The 13,999-nt window shown below is 44.5% G+C and overlaps 1 protein-coding gene across 1 annotated transcript; it reads left to right on the forward strand.

Annotated features, from left to right (window-relative positions):
* Positions 1–638: 638 nt before the first annotated feature.
* LOC311363442 (glutamine synthetase-like) lies at positions 639–4,393 on the forward strand (the record flags this gene model as incomplete). The annotated part of the gene is made up of 6 exons (XM_084483391.1): positions 639–807; positions 1,202–1,363; positions 1,845–1,991; positions 2,556–2,683; positions 3,068–3,267; positions 4,093–4,393. The coding sequence occupies 6 exons, from the start codon at positions 639–641 to the stop codon at positions 4,391–4,393; spliced, it is 1,107 nt and encodes a 368-aa protein (XP_084339517.1).
* Positions 4,394–13,999: the final 9,606 nt, after the last annotated feature.

Here is a 13,999-nt window from a genome sequence, read left to right on the forward strand (position 1 = left end):
TATTGTACTTAATTGTGTAGCATGTACTTAATTGTGTTGTGCATGCATGTTGTGTAGCATGTACTTAGTTGTGTAGCATATGCAGTAGCTAGCTATCACTGCTGTATACGGGGAATGGGGTTAGCCTGGCGATTGTTAGTAATTGCACTTGGTTCTATGAACATCTTTACTGTACCGACGGCAATATATTGTTTCACTTCTTATGACAAATGTACTTATTGTAAGTCGCTTTGGATAAAAGCATCTGCTAAATGCCCTAAATGTAAATGTAAATGATGTAGAGGACACCTAGCTTGGTAATGAAGATGTTTGAAGAAGAGTTTTCCAGCTTGAGCATGTTTTTTTGCTTTCTCTTTAAAATGGAATTTTTCCAAATGTACATTTTGGCCAAAGATTAACTTTTCGTATAGAATTCAGGGATTTCTCTTAAATTGTATGTGTTTGTGATACGATGACTTGAATGCATATTCTCTGTGCCTCTGGGCCACCTATAGCCCTAGATGTAATCGAGAGAGAGCAGGAGTGGGAGTGAGCGTGTGTGTTTAGCTGTGTGTTTGGCATTATGTTTCAGGAAAAAAAGGCAGTAGGCTATACCAACACATGACCCACTAAACAACTTGTCTCTTCAGGAGCTGAGAATGGAGTCGGTATCCGCCTGTTCTAAGCTGAACAAAACCATGCGTCAGCACTACCTAAACCTTCCACAGGGAGGGAAATGTCAGGTGACATACATCTGGATCGACGGCTCCGGAGAAGGGGTGCGCAACAAGACGCGCACGCTGGATGAAGAGCCCACATCCATAGCGGGTATGTGGACCTATGCATCACTATACTTTGATAGGACAAAGACAACATTTTTTATGGCAGAACAACCACATTCACAATCTTACTTACTTTTCAATATAAATATTTAAGCGCCCCCCCCCCCCAGTTTTGAATGTAGCCTACCGATGTATTTTTTTATTTTGTGTGTTTTTAACTTATGCCATGTATGCAATGTTGTGTATATATGTGATTGAAATAAATAAACTAAACTAAACTAAACATACTTATACAACTGTGTAGGCCTACATCTATAGACACATATTTAGACCCTGTCTTACCTTCACTGATGTAGGCCTAATAGTGATTGGTGGGTAGGCCTAGGTTGAGCGACGGTCTTGTGTTTGCGTGTTTCTGTGAATGTGTTTTCGATGAGCAGATATTCCCGAGTGGAACTTTGACGGGTCCAGCACGGACCAGTCGAAGGGGTCGAACAGCGACATGTACCTGGTCCCGGTCCAGATGTTCAGGGACCCCTTCACCTTGGACCCCAACAAGCTGGTCCTCTGTGAGGTCTTCAAGTACAACCGCGACCCCGCAGGTCTGTTCCTCTCAACAACAGCATACAATCGTAGAAAAACGGTTTGAGTGCCTCTGGTGATTTGTACGGTGGTGAACACTTTGAACATTATTTTGAATAATTGCTTGCTAACATTCCTACGTAAACTCTACGTAAACGACATAACATGTCTAAAGGCCTCAGGCTACTACTTAGTCATTTACTAAGTCATTTACTAAGTAATTTAAAAGTATTGATAACCCATCAGGCAAACATCCAATGACTATTATGTTAGGATATATTGCAGATTTCCTACTTTTCCTACTATTTTAGGCCTTATTTATTTATATTTTTATACGCCCGACGTAGAAGAGAGCCATGGATGCAAAGTCATGACGCAATGAATGATGACGTCGTCACACACATTCTATTTTTAGATGGTTGGACGGACAAACCAAAAACACACACAGTGAACACACACCCTTGATATACCTTGTTGTTGTTGTTGTTGTTGTTGGCGCAGAGACGAACCGCCGCATCAGCTGTAACAAAGTGATGGAGGCCACGAAGGAGCACTGCGTGTGGTTCGGCATGGAGCAGGAGTACTGCCTGCTGGGCACCGACGGATTCCCTTACCGCTGGCCCAAGGGCGGCTTCCCACGCGCCCAAGGTGACCGAGCAACCGCCAGCGCTGTCTCTGTCTGTACTGAAGTTTAATGTAGTGTGTGTCACGTGTTATATTCTAGGCTACACTGTATTCTACTTGCATTCTACTTGCATTATATTATCAAGTACACAGTGTAGCCCACCACAGTGGTTCCAAACCTTTGGCTTAAGGTGTAGGCCTACCACTCAAGTTGTCATCGAGAACTTTCGTGGACCACCTCATATGCAAACAGCGGTAAAAAAAGATAAATAAACACGTAGTGACTGAGCAAAGAGTGCCGGCGCCACCTTAATACACAATTATTATTACTGCAAGAAGGCAACACTAATTCACAAAAAACACAGCAATGGTAAACATTAAAATGGAAATCATATGATGGAATCATACGTTAAATAATAAGCCATAATACAATGTAATTATTTAACTATTAGAAACAATATTTCTAACGCATGTGTTATCATTTATCAATGTTATTTTGTCTATTATTTAAAATTGTACCACCTGTGGTCCGCGTAGCACAGGTTAAAAAGCCTCTATCACCACAATAAAAGCGGTTGATGCTTCCAGGGCCGTACTACTGTGCGGTGGGCGCGGACAGCGCGTACGGCCGGGACATCGTGGAGTGCCACTACAAGGCCTGCCTCTACGCCGGGGTCAAGATCTGTGGGACCAACGCAGAGGTCATGCCGGCCCAGGCAAGTAGCTGTCTAGACTCTAGACCACCAGTTAGACACCAGCACAGCAATGTGGTTTAACATGACGCGTGGGAGTTTAAAATTAGTAAATGAGAAATGTTTGAAGTGGTTAAGGAACGTTGTTTGGTGGGCGTTGTTGTCAGGGTATAGATCTGGGGGAAAGCAAGGCATCCTTGGAATGGCTACGTAAAAAGCCTTCATTCACGTTTTTTGTCGTCTTCTATTTTCTTGGGAATTGTTCATTACACTTTAGAAATACATTTCTCTAAAAAAAAAGAAAAAAAAAAGAATATGGATTAAGTTCATAAAACGGAATACACACTGACGCACAACAATCCACGTCCTCTTCACCGTGGTCTCCGTCCCGTCCGTCCCGCCCCACAGTGGGAGTTCCAGGTGGGCCCGTGTGAGGGGATAGACGTGGCGGACCACCTGTGGGTGGCGCGCTTCATCCTGCACCGCGTGTGCGAGGACTTCGGGCTGCTCGCCACCTTGGACCCCAAACCCATGGCGGGCAACTGGAACGGCTCGGGCTGCCACACCAACGTCAGCACCAAGCAGATGAGGGAGGAGGGAGGACTGAAGTGAGTAGCGCAGCACACACACACACACACACACACACACACACACACACACACACACACACACACACACACACACACACACACACACACACACACACACACACACACACACAGACGCAACCTCCTCAACGGTTTGTTTTAACCGAATGACTGGAATTACAGATGACATGATATCTTCCGAGAATGACCAAACATTTCAACATGCATTAGTAAACAATGACCGGAAAAACATTCCGACGGTCTTATGCTTCCAAAATGGGAGCGGTCATTGCACGTGTGTCTTATAGAGCTTTAGCTGTAGCTACAACTAAAGCCACTAGAGGCTGCTAAGGAGAAAACGTATATAGTGCATGTGTCACTTTGTGACATTCTCCGCATTGCTCAGCAAACTAAAGGCTGGGTGGTCTACTCGACTTAATTAGCAGACATGCCACCGTCCATCCAAATTTTTTTTAACGCGTTATTTTTTCTGTGATGAATTAATCAAAATGAATGCGTTCATTTGACAGCCCTAGTCCCATGACATGCCACCAGGTGTGAGTGTGATTAGCCGTTACAAGCCATTTTAGAAATCTGCCCCTTATGACATCACATAAGCGTGTCCACCTAGATGTGTGACGGATAGATGAGCAACGTTTGCTACAGTCCACTGGGTAGGCTGGTAGACTGATCCATCCAGCACACATCTAGGTGGACACACCCACTCGGGATGTCATAAGGGGCAGATTTCCAAAACGGCCTGTGACGGCTAATCACACTCACACCTGGCGGCATGTCATGGGACCTTTAATAATGGCTAACCTCCTCCGTTCCACCTCGCGACAGATACATCGAACAAGCCATCGAGAAGCTGTCGCGGTGCCACCAGGAGCACATCTGTGTGTACGACCCGCGCGGCGGAGAGGACAACAAGAGACGCCTCACCGGCCACCACGAGACCGCCAACATCAAGGACTTCTCGTCCGGCGTGGCCGACCGCGGCGCTAGCATCCGCATCCCGCGCCAGGTGGGCCAGGACGGCTGCGGCTACTTCGAGGACCGCCGTCCCGCGGCCAACTGTGACCCGTACTCTGTGGTGGAGGCCATCGTCCGCACCTGCCTCCTGGACGCCGAGGGCGACGAGTGATTGAATGCTAATCATTAGAAGGGTTATATATATATATGTGTGTATGTGTGTGTGTGTGTGTGTGTATGTTGTGTTGTACATTGTATAATTATTCTGATAACTCTCTGTGAACAGAGTAGATGCTTGAGCATCCTTCTCTGTTCAAGTTGTAAACTAGATTTCACACAAGCTGCCATCTTGGTCATTCTTCACCATTATAATAGGAATAATAACAACTGGTTGTTTGTAAAGGATGGAATGTTTTGTGAAGAAGTACCAATATGGAGGCCTGTACTTATTTATCGAACTTCTGATCAATTTAACCCGCCTAGCCTCACATAGGAAGTTCCAGGGATACCTCATACCTTGCTTTCTATTAGGCCTATATCATGTATTTAGATTGCTTGTCCACAATTAGAATAAACTATTTTGGTATTCCCGCAACTTAAACTTTGTGTCTGTGATTGTAGAAATATAGGAATGTATTCACATGTGTGCACAATGCAACATTAACGAAATCCGACGGTTTGAAAATGTGTAAATACAGCCTATTCCATTAGGTCAGTGGTTCTCAGCTTTGCGGTCTGTAGGCTATCCCACTCAGGTAACCCTGATGATAAGCATATGGGGTCGCAGGAGATTGCTGACATAGGCTATTTGATGATCCATTTAAGCAAACCATTTTCTTTAAAGGTCTCGTATACATCCTGTATATACAACCTCAACGATTCATAGCCACAAACCACATCACTTTGTGAGAAGTAGATGCAATTATGTTCACCAGGACATTGATATTACTGGAGATGTTGATTGGGTAAACAATATTTGTGTGGAGGTGGAGGCACACAAGTTGAGGTTGGGCTGAGGCAAACCTTTTCAGAGCTAGAAATTATGTCATGGGCAAAAAAAGGTTGAGAACCATTGAATTAGGTTCCCATAAATAGTTGCTGTGGTATTTATGAGTTTGTCTTGTGGATTCATTTGTCATCCACCACTAGATGGAGACATAACCATTTTCGGTCTTCGCTCAGCATCAACCTAAAATCCATATAGGCCTATCCGTATATTCACTATATAATAACAGGGGTCTACTCTTCATTAGATACAAATAATAATGAAAATTGCACTCAAACACAATTTGTTATTAAACTAGACACAAAATATATAATTACATTTATGTAATTAAATATAATGAGATGTTCCCGGTTGTAATTTAGCGATGTCCCTTTGGGGAATACTTGGCAGAATAGACGACGAGATGGATATCTAGGCCATGGATCCCATGCCATCAGATTACATTTCCATGGATACGAGGGGTAACTTAGCAACCACCGTGTGTGTCTGTCGTCATGGAAGCATCAACTGTCTCTGAGCGCTCTATTCTCTCTTTAAAAAAAGATCCCTTTCTTATTCAAGACAAGTTTGTTTCATTCATGAATGCAATCTGCCGGATAGGAGAAGTAATCTCCCAAAATGGCGACTCGTCTTCATCTTCATGTTATTTATGCCATTGCCATTTTTTTTGCTTTTATCGGCAGACTTAGAGAGCGATTTAGAATGCATTTGGAGAATAAGGTATCTCTGGCCCACTTCTAACCAACAGGTGTGATGTTGTGGAGGTGGTAGCTGGTAGTTAAATTGGTGCCGTTTAAGTTTGAACTTTGAAGGCGAAGAGATCGGACTTTTATGTAAAAAATAATTGTTGGCCTCTTGTTGAGTTACATTTTCATCACATTGAACATGTGGTCAGACTTCATACCATTTATCTCTCTCTCTCTCTCTCTCTATTATCTCCATGAGTAATTGTTTAATGACGTCACAATTGTGGGGCGGAGAGTGGACGGCAGGTGAGTGAGAGAGAGAGAGAGAGAGAGAGAGAGAGAGAGAGAGAGAGAGAGAGAGAGAGCGAGAGAGAGAGAGAGCGAGAGAAGAGAGAGAGAGAGAGAGAGAGAGAGAGAGAGAGAGAGAGAGAGAGAGAGAGAAAGAGACAGCGAGCGAGCGAGCGCAGCGTGCGTCGTCGTGCGGAGGGCGCGAGAGAGAGCACGTTGTTCGTCTCGCGCACACCGACTGCAGTTCCCCCGTCTTATCGATTCGCCGCCGGTTAACGGGAGCGGAGCACTCGCAGCAGCCATGGGCAAGCTACAGGAATTTGACATTGTCTTCGCGAACAACAAAGTGGTTTACAGTCCTGGCGACTCGATAAGCGGGAATCTGAAAATAAGAACTGGAAACTCGCTGCAGTACAAAGGTAAGACCCCGAGTGATTTAATTTTCTTCTTCTTTCTGAGTGATTTGTCAACGTGTCTTTCTGATTGACTCCATGAGGAGGACTCATTGGGTAACTTTTACTTTCGTATATTTGTGTAGGCCTATATGACCCGTGTCAATAGTTGGGCTACCTGTGCTAATGAAAGGGGTTTAATATTGTTGACCTGGCCGTGATGCTCCAGAGAGACAGGGAAATCAGAAATCTGACACTGGATTGTTTTGCGTCTTCACAAAATTCGCTGGAATGGGCGTCTGGAGAACAGGCACCCTGCTCGTCAGAGCTCGTCATTCGCATGCGTTACGTAAACTGTCATGCCTCGTTATTATTACAGGAACTTAGTGTCAAACTGTATAACAACAAGTAGCTCTACGCGGAGGCATTCGCACATTGTAGAATGGCAACAGGTGTTATTTCCCCAACGGACTTGAATATATCCACCAGATTGATATGATTGTCCTAGAAACAGGCGAGAAATGACCAAAGGATGTGATGTAACGTCGGCCTAACAGTTATACGTTAACTGTTAACTGTGATGGGCGAAGAAGGGCGCGCAAGGTTGTAGGTGTGCACGGTGGGCAGACGTTTGGTGGGTTACCATGGAAGTTCACAAAGAACCCTTTGTATTGAAGGGGTCTTTGTTTGGCATGTCTCTGCACTAATAGACCGCTGTAATACACCTTCATTCCCAGCCCCCTCCATAGAGCAGAACTAGTGTTTTGGTTTCACAGTTGCTCCAAACGTGAAGCCAAAACACAACACAATACAAGATACAAGGACCATAAATATTGCTTAAAACCATACACATAGACCTACACTACCCCATAGCATTGCCGCGAGTCACCAAGGTCCAGGAACCATGCAAAGGTTGTAACAACTCTCTCACCTGTTGAAAAAGGCTATGTTACAGGCCTATAGGCTACAGCTGGCCTATGTATGCTATATATCTCTATGCAGGTTATCTTAAAGGGGTGATATTATGACGCATGTCACACCTGGCGTCACAATATCACCCCTTTAACCGTTCAACAGCCGCCCTGCAGCTAGGGAACAGTGGGCTGGAGTTACGTTAACACTGCTTTGTTCTACTAGAAATGAATAATGGGTATTTTCTGTGGATTGAATACATCAGTGGACTCGGCAACAATGTTACCATAATTGCGGACATACTTCTAATCCCGGTTCACCAAGTAACACACGGGGGGAGGTGAGAGCGCAGCGCGGTTACAATGTTGCGGTGGGAGCCTCTGAGCAGGGCTCCGGTCGTTGATGAGAGGAATTGAATGTAAAACGAAACGAGTCACGTCCTCTAGTCTAGCTGTTCCTTTTGTTCTCTGTATCTGGAAACCACAACCACATGTGGAACAAGTTAGTATGTTGTTTTAATCGTTTCGCAATCACCAGCAGATCAGTTTCCGTGGCAAACCGTCGAATGTTAGATTCAGGATTAATCATTTATTAGTCCTCCTCAGTCCCTCCTCAAACCGTATGCTAACACCACGACCACAGCTGGTACAACCCCACCCCTCTGAAACATTATACCGGACTTGGGGGGGTTAAGGGTTAAGATGACACATTTCAGCAAGTGTTACTACTACAGTGCAGTCTTAGCTGTTGTTAGTTCCAGTTTCATATTTATTTCTTATTTAAACGACAGCACTCTAGAAACAGAACGACCTGTCAGCACAACCTTAATGGCATCTCTCCCTCTTGGCCTTCTAGAGTGATGTCACCACCGAACAGCGTTTAAAGTGTCATCGTCCACATTATGTGCTTCTATGTTCCCGGTGACATCCCCCATTAGGGCCGCGGTCTGGACGTTATTTGATAAGCGATTCCATTGATCGGATTATTCCTCAGTGCTTCGTTTGAAGCACCTTTTTAACGTGTCCATGCCTACACTCTGTGCGCCTGTTGTTAATGAAACAGTGTTTCATTGTGTGAACCTTCAGCGAAAAACCATGTGAACCCTTGCTGGTGGAAAATAGTTTTCAGTGATTGGGCAGTGTTGTGTTAATCATTAATCTGTAGGGTGGGCTTGTGTTAGGAGGGGCCAGGCAGAAGGTTTGCAAGGGATCGTCCACAATGTCTTGGGACGGTTGGGAGTGTGCACATGTGGCTAATTGTAAGAGAGGGAAAGAGACGGACAGACAGAATTTCTTCTCAATCGTACAATCGACTCTTTCTGCTGACTTTCCGAACTTCTCACGCTTTTGAATGATGCACAGTTGAGGTGTTGATTGGTGTGTACGTCTGCACCGCGTGGTATGTGGCGTATCTCATAGATCTAGAGCGATAGGGCTTTTGTTCGCCCTCTAATTGTCACTGTAGTCTGAGCGGGCAGTGTACAGTTACTAGCTGTTGAGACCGAACCAACAGAAAAATGTGAATGACAAAGAGAATGGGTGAATGGGGGAGAGAGAGAGAGAGAGAGAGGGAGGGATGAGGAGAGGGAGAAGGAGGGACAGAGAGTGAGTGATGGATTGAGATAAGGAAAGGGAGATAGACTTTCTATTATGTATGAAGCCATTAGTCTGTATTTCCATTGATAAGCCCACTTAAAGCTAGCGTAGGCAACTTGGAGAAACCAGCCAGAGTAAGCTCCCCTCCACAATATTCCACCCTACAAAGCCACACACGACTAGCTCCTTAGCTTTAGCAATAGGTCAGCCTAGACTTGTGGAAGACACACTGAGTGCAAGGGCAGAGTGCACACAGGTAGCAAGGTAGCCGCTACAATGTGCTATAATGGAGCGTCATGTTTGACGGTTTGTAAAGACACGGTTTGTAAAGACAGCTACTGAATATTTTGCTCTGCGGCTTGCAAGTGGACCATAACAATGAGGCAGGATAGAGGAGTGGTCTTCAAGGGTCTTGAACTCTCCCCAAGGTCATCCTAAAGTAAGATGCCTGAACCATACCCGCTATAGAAAATAAAGCTAGATAAAGCTATGGGTTTAATACCTACAGTAGTGCTGTGGGTATTAGTACTTGAGAGCATGTGCATCTTCTAGTCTAGTATTACGTTTGGTACAGTGTAGTGACTCATTTATAGGAAGTGAGAAACTCATTTCGAGGTAACAGCTGTCAGTGTTGACTTCCTGACGGTTTGTCGATTCATCAACTCTCTTGAGGTGTGTGGCAAAGTCTGATGGAGGTGTCCCATAACAATCAATGAGAAATCATCCAAAATCACCTATATTTTAATGTGTTTAACTATATATCTCTTTTGGTGTGCATACATTCAAACATGCATACATCTTACTGTAATACTTATACTGTGCTATTGTTTACTGAGTTGACAATAATATTATATTTAGATTTAAACAAATGTTAACACAATGAAATATTCTCTAATAGAGCGGGGCGATATGGAAAAATGTATTATCACGATATCGATACATGACGATATTCTTTTGAATTCATAATACCATTCTAAACAGTCTAACTGAGGGTCATTACATTCAGCAAAGTTTAAATATGTGTTATCTGATTAAAAACTGAGTTGAGGTTTCACACCTTGCCTACAGTTGGTTAAACTCAACACAACAAGCTGTGTGTGTGTGTGTGTGTGTGTGTGTGTGTGTGTGTGTGTGTGTGTGTGTGTGTGTGTGTGTGTGTGTGTGTGTGTGTGTGTGTGTGTGTGTGTGTGTGTGTGTGTGTGTGTGTGTGTGTGTGTGTGTGTGTGTGTGTCAGGTGTTTTCACACGTCTTTGTTCTACTAATTGATCCTGGCAGCAGATGAGTAGACCCGCAGTTACTGTTACCCAAGCATCAGCTGAGGGAACATGAGACACAGCCCTAATGTAAACAAGATGGTCCCTGACACACACACACACACACACACACACACACACACACACACACACACACACACACACACACACACACACACACACACACACACACACACACACACACACACACACACAAACTGGCATTTAGACTATCCCCTGTTCTTTATGTTCTTTATCTTGTCAACTCTACGGTGCTCTAAATGACTTGGTTTGCTTACTATTAAGTTAGCCGACCCTTGTATCCAAAAACGCCTTACAGTTAATTGAGACGCATGTCATGAAGGAGCAGGTAGTGGTTGGGCTTCTTACTCACGGACGTGGGTGATGGAAACCAGTTCCTTTTGGACTGGGAGGGAAACACCACTAGCCACCACTGTCCTGTACCCTTCTATTATAAGTGGGTCCCTCACTCTCTTTATATTAACCCACATTGATCCTTTCTCCTCCTCGTCCTTGAGCCAATATTTCTGAACTAGCAGGCTGTCCTCTCGGGTTATCTCCGTCTGTAAATCCTCTGTGGCTGGTTGTTAAGAGGACCAACCACTGGAAATATATTTTTTATTATGAGAAGAAGAGAATGAAAAGCAAACATTGTCCTCTGATCATCAAAACCTCCCTTGCCTTTTACACACACACACACACGCGCACGCACGCACGCACACGCACACCCACACACACTTTTGCACACACACTCTTCTGATACACTTTTGCACACACATTTGCAGCACTCTGGCTATCATGAGGCCGTCCAAAACATCCAGACAAGGAACAGGTGTTTCGAGATGCTACACAGCTGGATACTGACTCGATACACACACAGGCACGTACACAGAACACAGAATATTAGTATATTGTAAAAGGTGAGTTTCTTTTCCTATTTGCTGTGGTGAAAGCGGATGATGGTTCGGTTCCAACACGATGAGTCCTGGTTCTCTCCGCCAGACTTCCTGTAAAGCGTTGAGCTCTGACTGCATTCCCCCTGAGTTCTGAGTCATGCCGATGAGGCTCCTCAGAAGTCCACTACCCATACCAGGTCCACCACTTATACCAATCTCAGCCCTTGGCCCACACTGTATGGCCCTAGTCTTGAGCCATACCCGGCTCTTTCAGTGGCTGATGAACAAGGCAGTAAATAGAATGTATGAACAAAGTTAATTAACGTATTCTATGAGCTACATTTTCGTTGGAGTCTCAAAACGAGAGTCATTTCCAGGTCAGATTGAACTCATTCAATGTGAGTATAATGCCCTAAACTGTAATCCGAGGAGGTACCTATAAGGCCAATTTCAAGTAATGTAATTTCTTAAGGCTCAGCCACCCCGAAAAGGTTTCCTGCCCCTGATCTAAATCTTTGTACTTACAGACGAATCTCTTGACCGCAGTTAGGCCGAAGGGGCTGTCAACGCAGATCAATGTAGCACAGCGCAAAGGAACGGCTTTTGTGTTTAGCTAGAGAGGATGTTGCAATAGTGTCATAGTGTTACAATAGTGTTACATTTACACAGGAAAACGAACGCTATAAGGTGTGTTTGGAGAGGAATGGGTGGTTAAAGGTTGCTGCACGATATGCACCTCATTAAGTGTTCACAATAAAAGCAAATCTTGAGAAGCGGTATGGAAACATCGCTATGGGTGCTGCACTGGAGATCTGCAGGGACGTGCACTGACATGTACTTCAGTGGGACCTTTTGTTCAACGTGGAGATCAAATTAAAAACATCTCATTTGAAAACAATGGTTTGATTTGGTAATTATTCACACATGCAAATTTGATGAGAGACGACAAACACCTACATTATGAGTTGGACAACTCTTGGAGATTACATCATGGACAACAGGCTCTTAGCCCGGAGCACTTTCTGGAAGGTTACACAGCCAGCCTTCCCAAGTGAAGTCAGGTGTGTTGTTGTGTGTGGTGCACATACATGTGCCTATACATACATGTGTGTAGGTTTGCATGCTATTTGTGCATGTGTCTGTGCCTATTAGGGGTGTAAGGACACACTCATTCGTACCAAAAATTTTCGGTACAAACGGTTCGATGCGCGTTTCATTTCGGTACCTAAGTTTTTATTGATTATCACACACTCTGTGACACTGACACTGTGAGTGTCTTGTCTCGTCCTGATGTTTTGTGTTGAGGACCACAATGGAAATAAGTCCTGGACTTGATTGTGTTTTTATCCTCAATTGTATTTGATGTATTTTCATTTGTGTGTAAGGCACTAGTTTGATACAATTTAATAAATCAAATCAAAATCCAATTGTTTAATAAAAATAAAATACTTAAAACTGCTGTACCGAAAAACATACCGAACCGTGACTTAAAAACCAAGGTGCGTACCGAATCGTGACTTTTGTGTTTCGTTACACCCCTAGTGCCTATGCGTGTACTGTGAACTACTAAGAAATGAGAGCTTAACATTATCATCCTAGTATAAGCTCAGCTGACCACGGAGCACTACTGTGTCTGTCTATCTGTCTGTCTGTCTGTGTGCACGAGGGTGAGCTTTAAATGACTTTACCTGAACCTGTGTCACAGAGGTGCAGCCTCTCTCCTTCTTCCAACTCCTTCCCTTTTCCCGGCATCAATAAACCCCCAGCCAAGGGTTTTCCACTGCCAGCGTGTCTGCTGCAGCTGGGTGCGTCCGTACCCTGGAGGGCAGTGTGGAGAGGGGCAGCTCTAATCTGCGAGGCGTGGACAGATAACGCTCTATTGGCAGGGCTCGCACAGCTTACTCAGCCAGGTGGACTGTAACAGGATGACGTTATTTTTGTAATCACCGAAACCCATCTGACATAGCTGCAATGTGTTCAGGACGGTGTGTTTTTGAATTACGTAAGATAAACACGGGTCACGTTCACAGCCTTCATCAAATTATTACAGTACACACATGGAATATTTGTGTACATACATGGAATATAGATCTGGGTAATATTTGTGACCATTGTTATATTTATTGGCAAGTCCACATTACAATTTATGGAACATGGGTTTGGGCAATTCGTGACTCCCAAGAGTAATTCCAAGACGTGTAGCTTGTAGTTGCTTGTTTAGAAGTTCAAAGTGTCTTTAGGAGCTCAGGCTGAAGCCCTCCAGCCATCTGTAGCGTGGAGAGACAGGCTGTCTCCTCCAGGCTTTAACAAAAGGCCCGGGGCTTCTCTTTGGGTTAAATATTTATCAAGAGATCTCAAGAGAACAACTGCACACACCGGACCCACTCCCCCCCCCCCCCCCCCCTCCTCCTCACGGTTACCATGGTAACCGTAGATTCTCCTCCATGTTTAGACTTCTTCTGTATGTACTTCTTCTGCTTATGTCTTACACAAGTTGTTTACCTTTTTTTTGTTTTGTTTTTAGACCAGTGTGTTTTCAATGTGTCACATCCTGTTCGGTGTAAGGCAGGAAGTTCAGCCTGGGACATCAACAACAAAACCCTCAGGCTCAGAGGAACGTGAAGGGTCACACTTCAAAGCTCTGTGACCCCCTAAGGTCGCCACATCACCGAGGGGCTGGGGCAGTCACCTCTTCCTTCCCTGTGGAGTGGAAGACCCGCCCCTAGTAC

This window comes from Micromesistius poutassou (assembly GCF_964030765.1).
Source record: "Micromesistius poutassou genome assembly, chromosome: 18".
Classification (NCBI taxonomy): domain Eukaryota; kingdom Metazoa; phylum Chordata; class Actinopteri; order Gadiformes; family Gadidae; genus Micromesistius; species Micromesistius poutassou.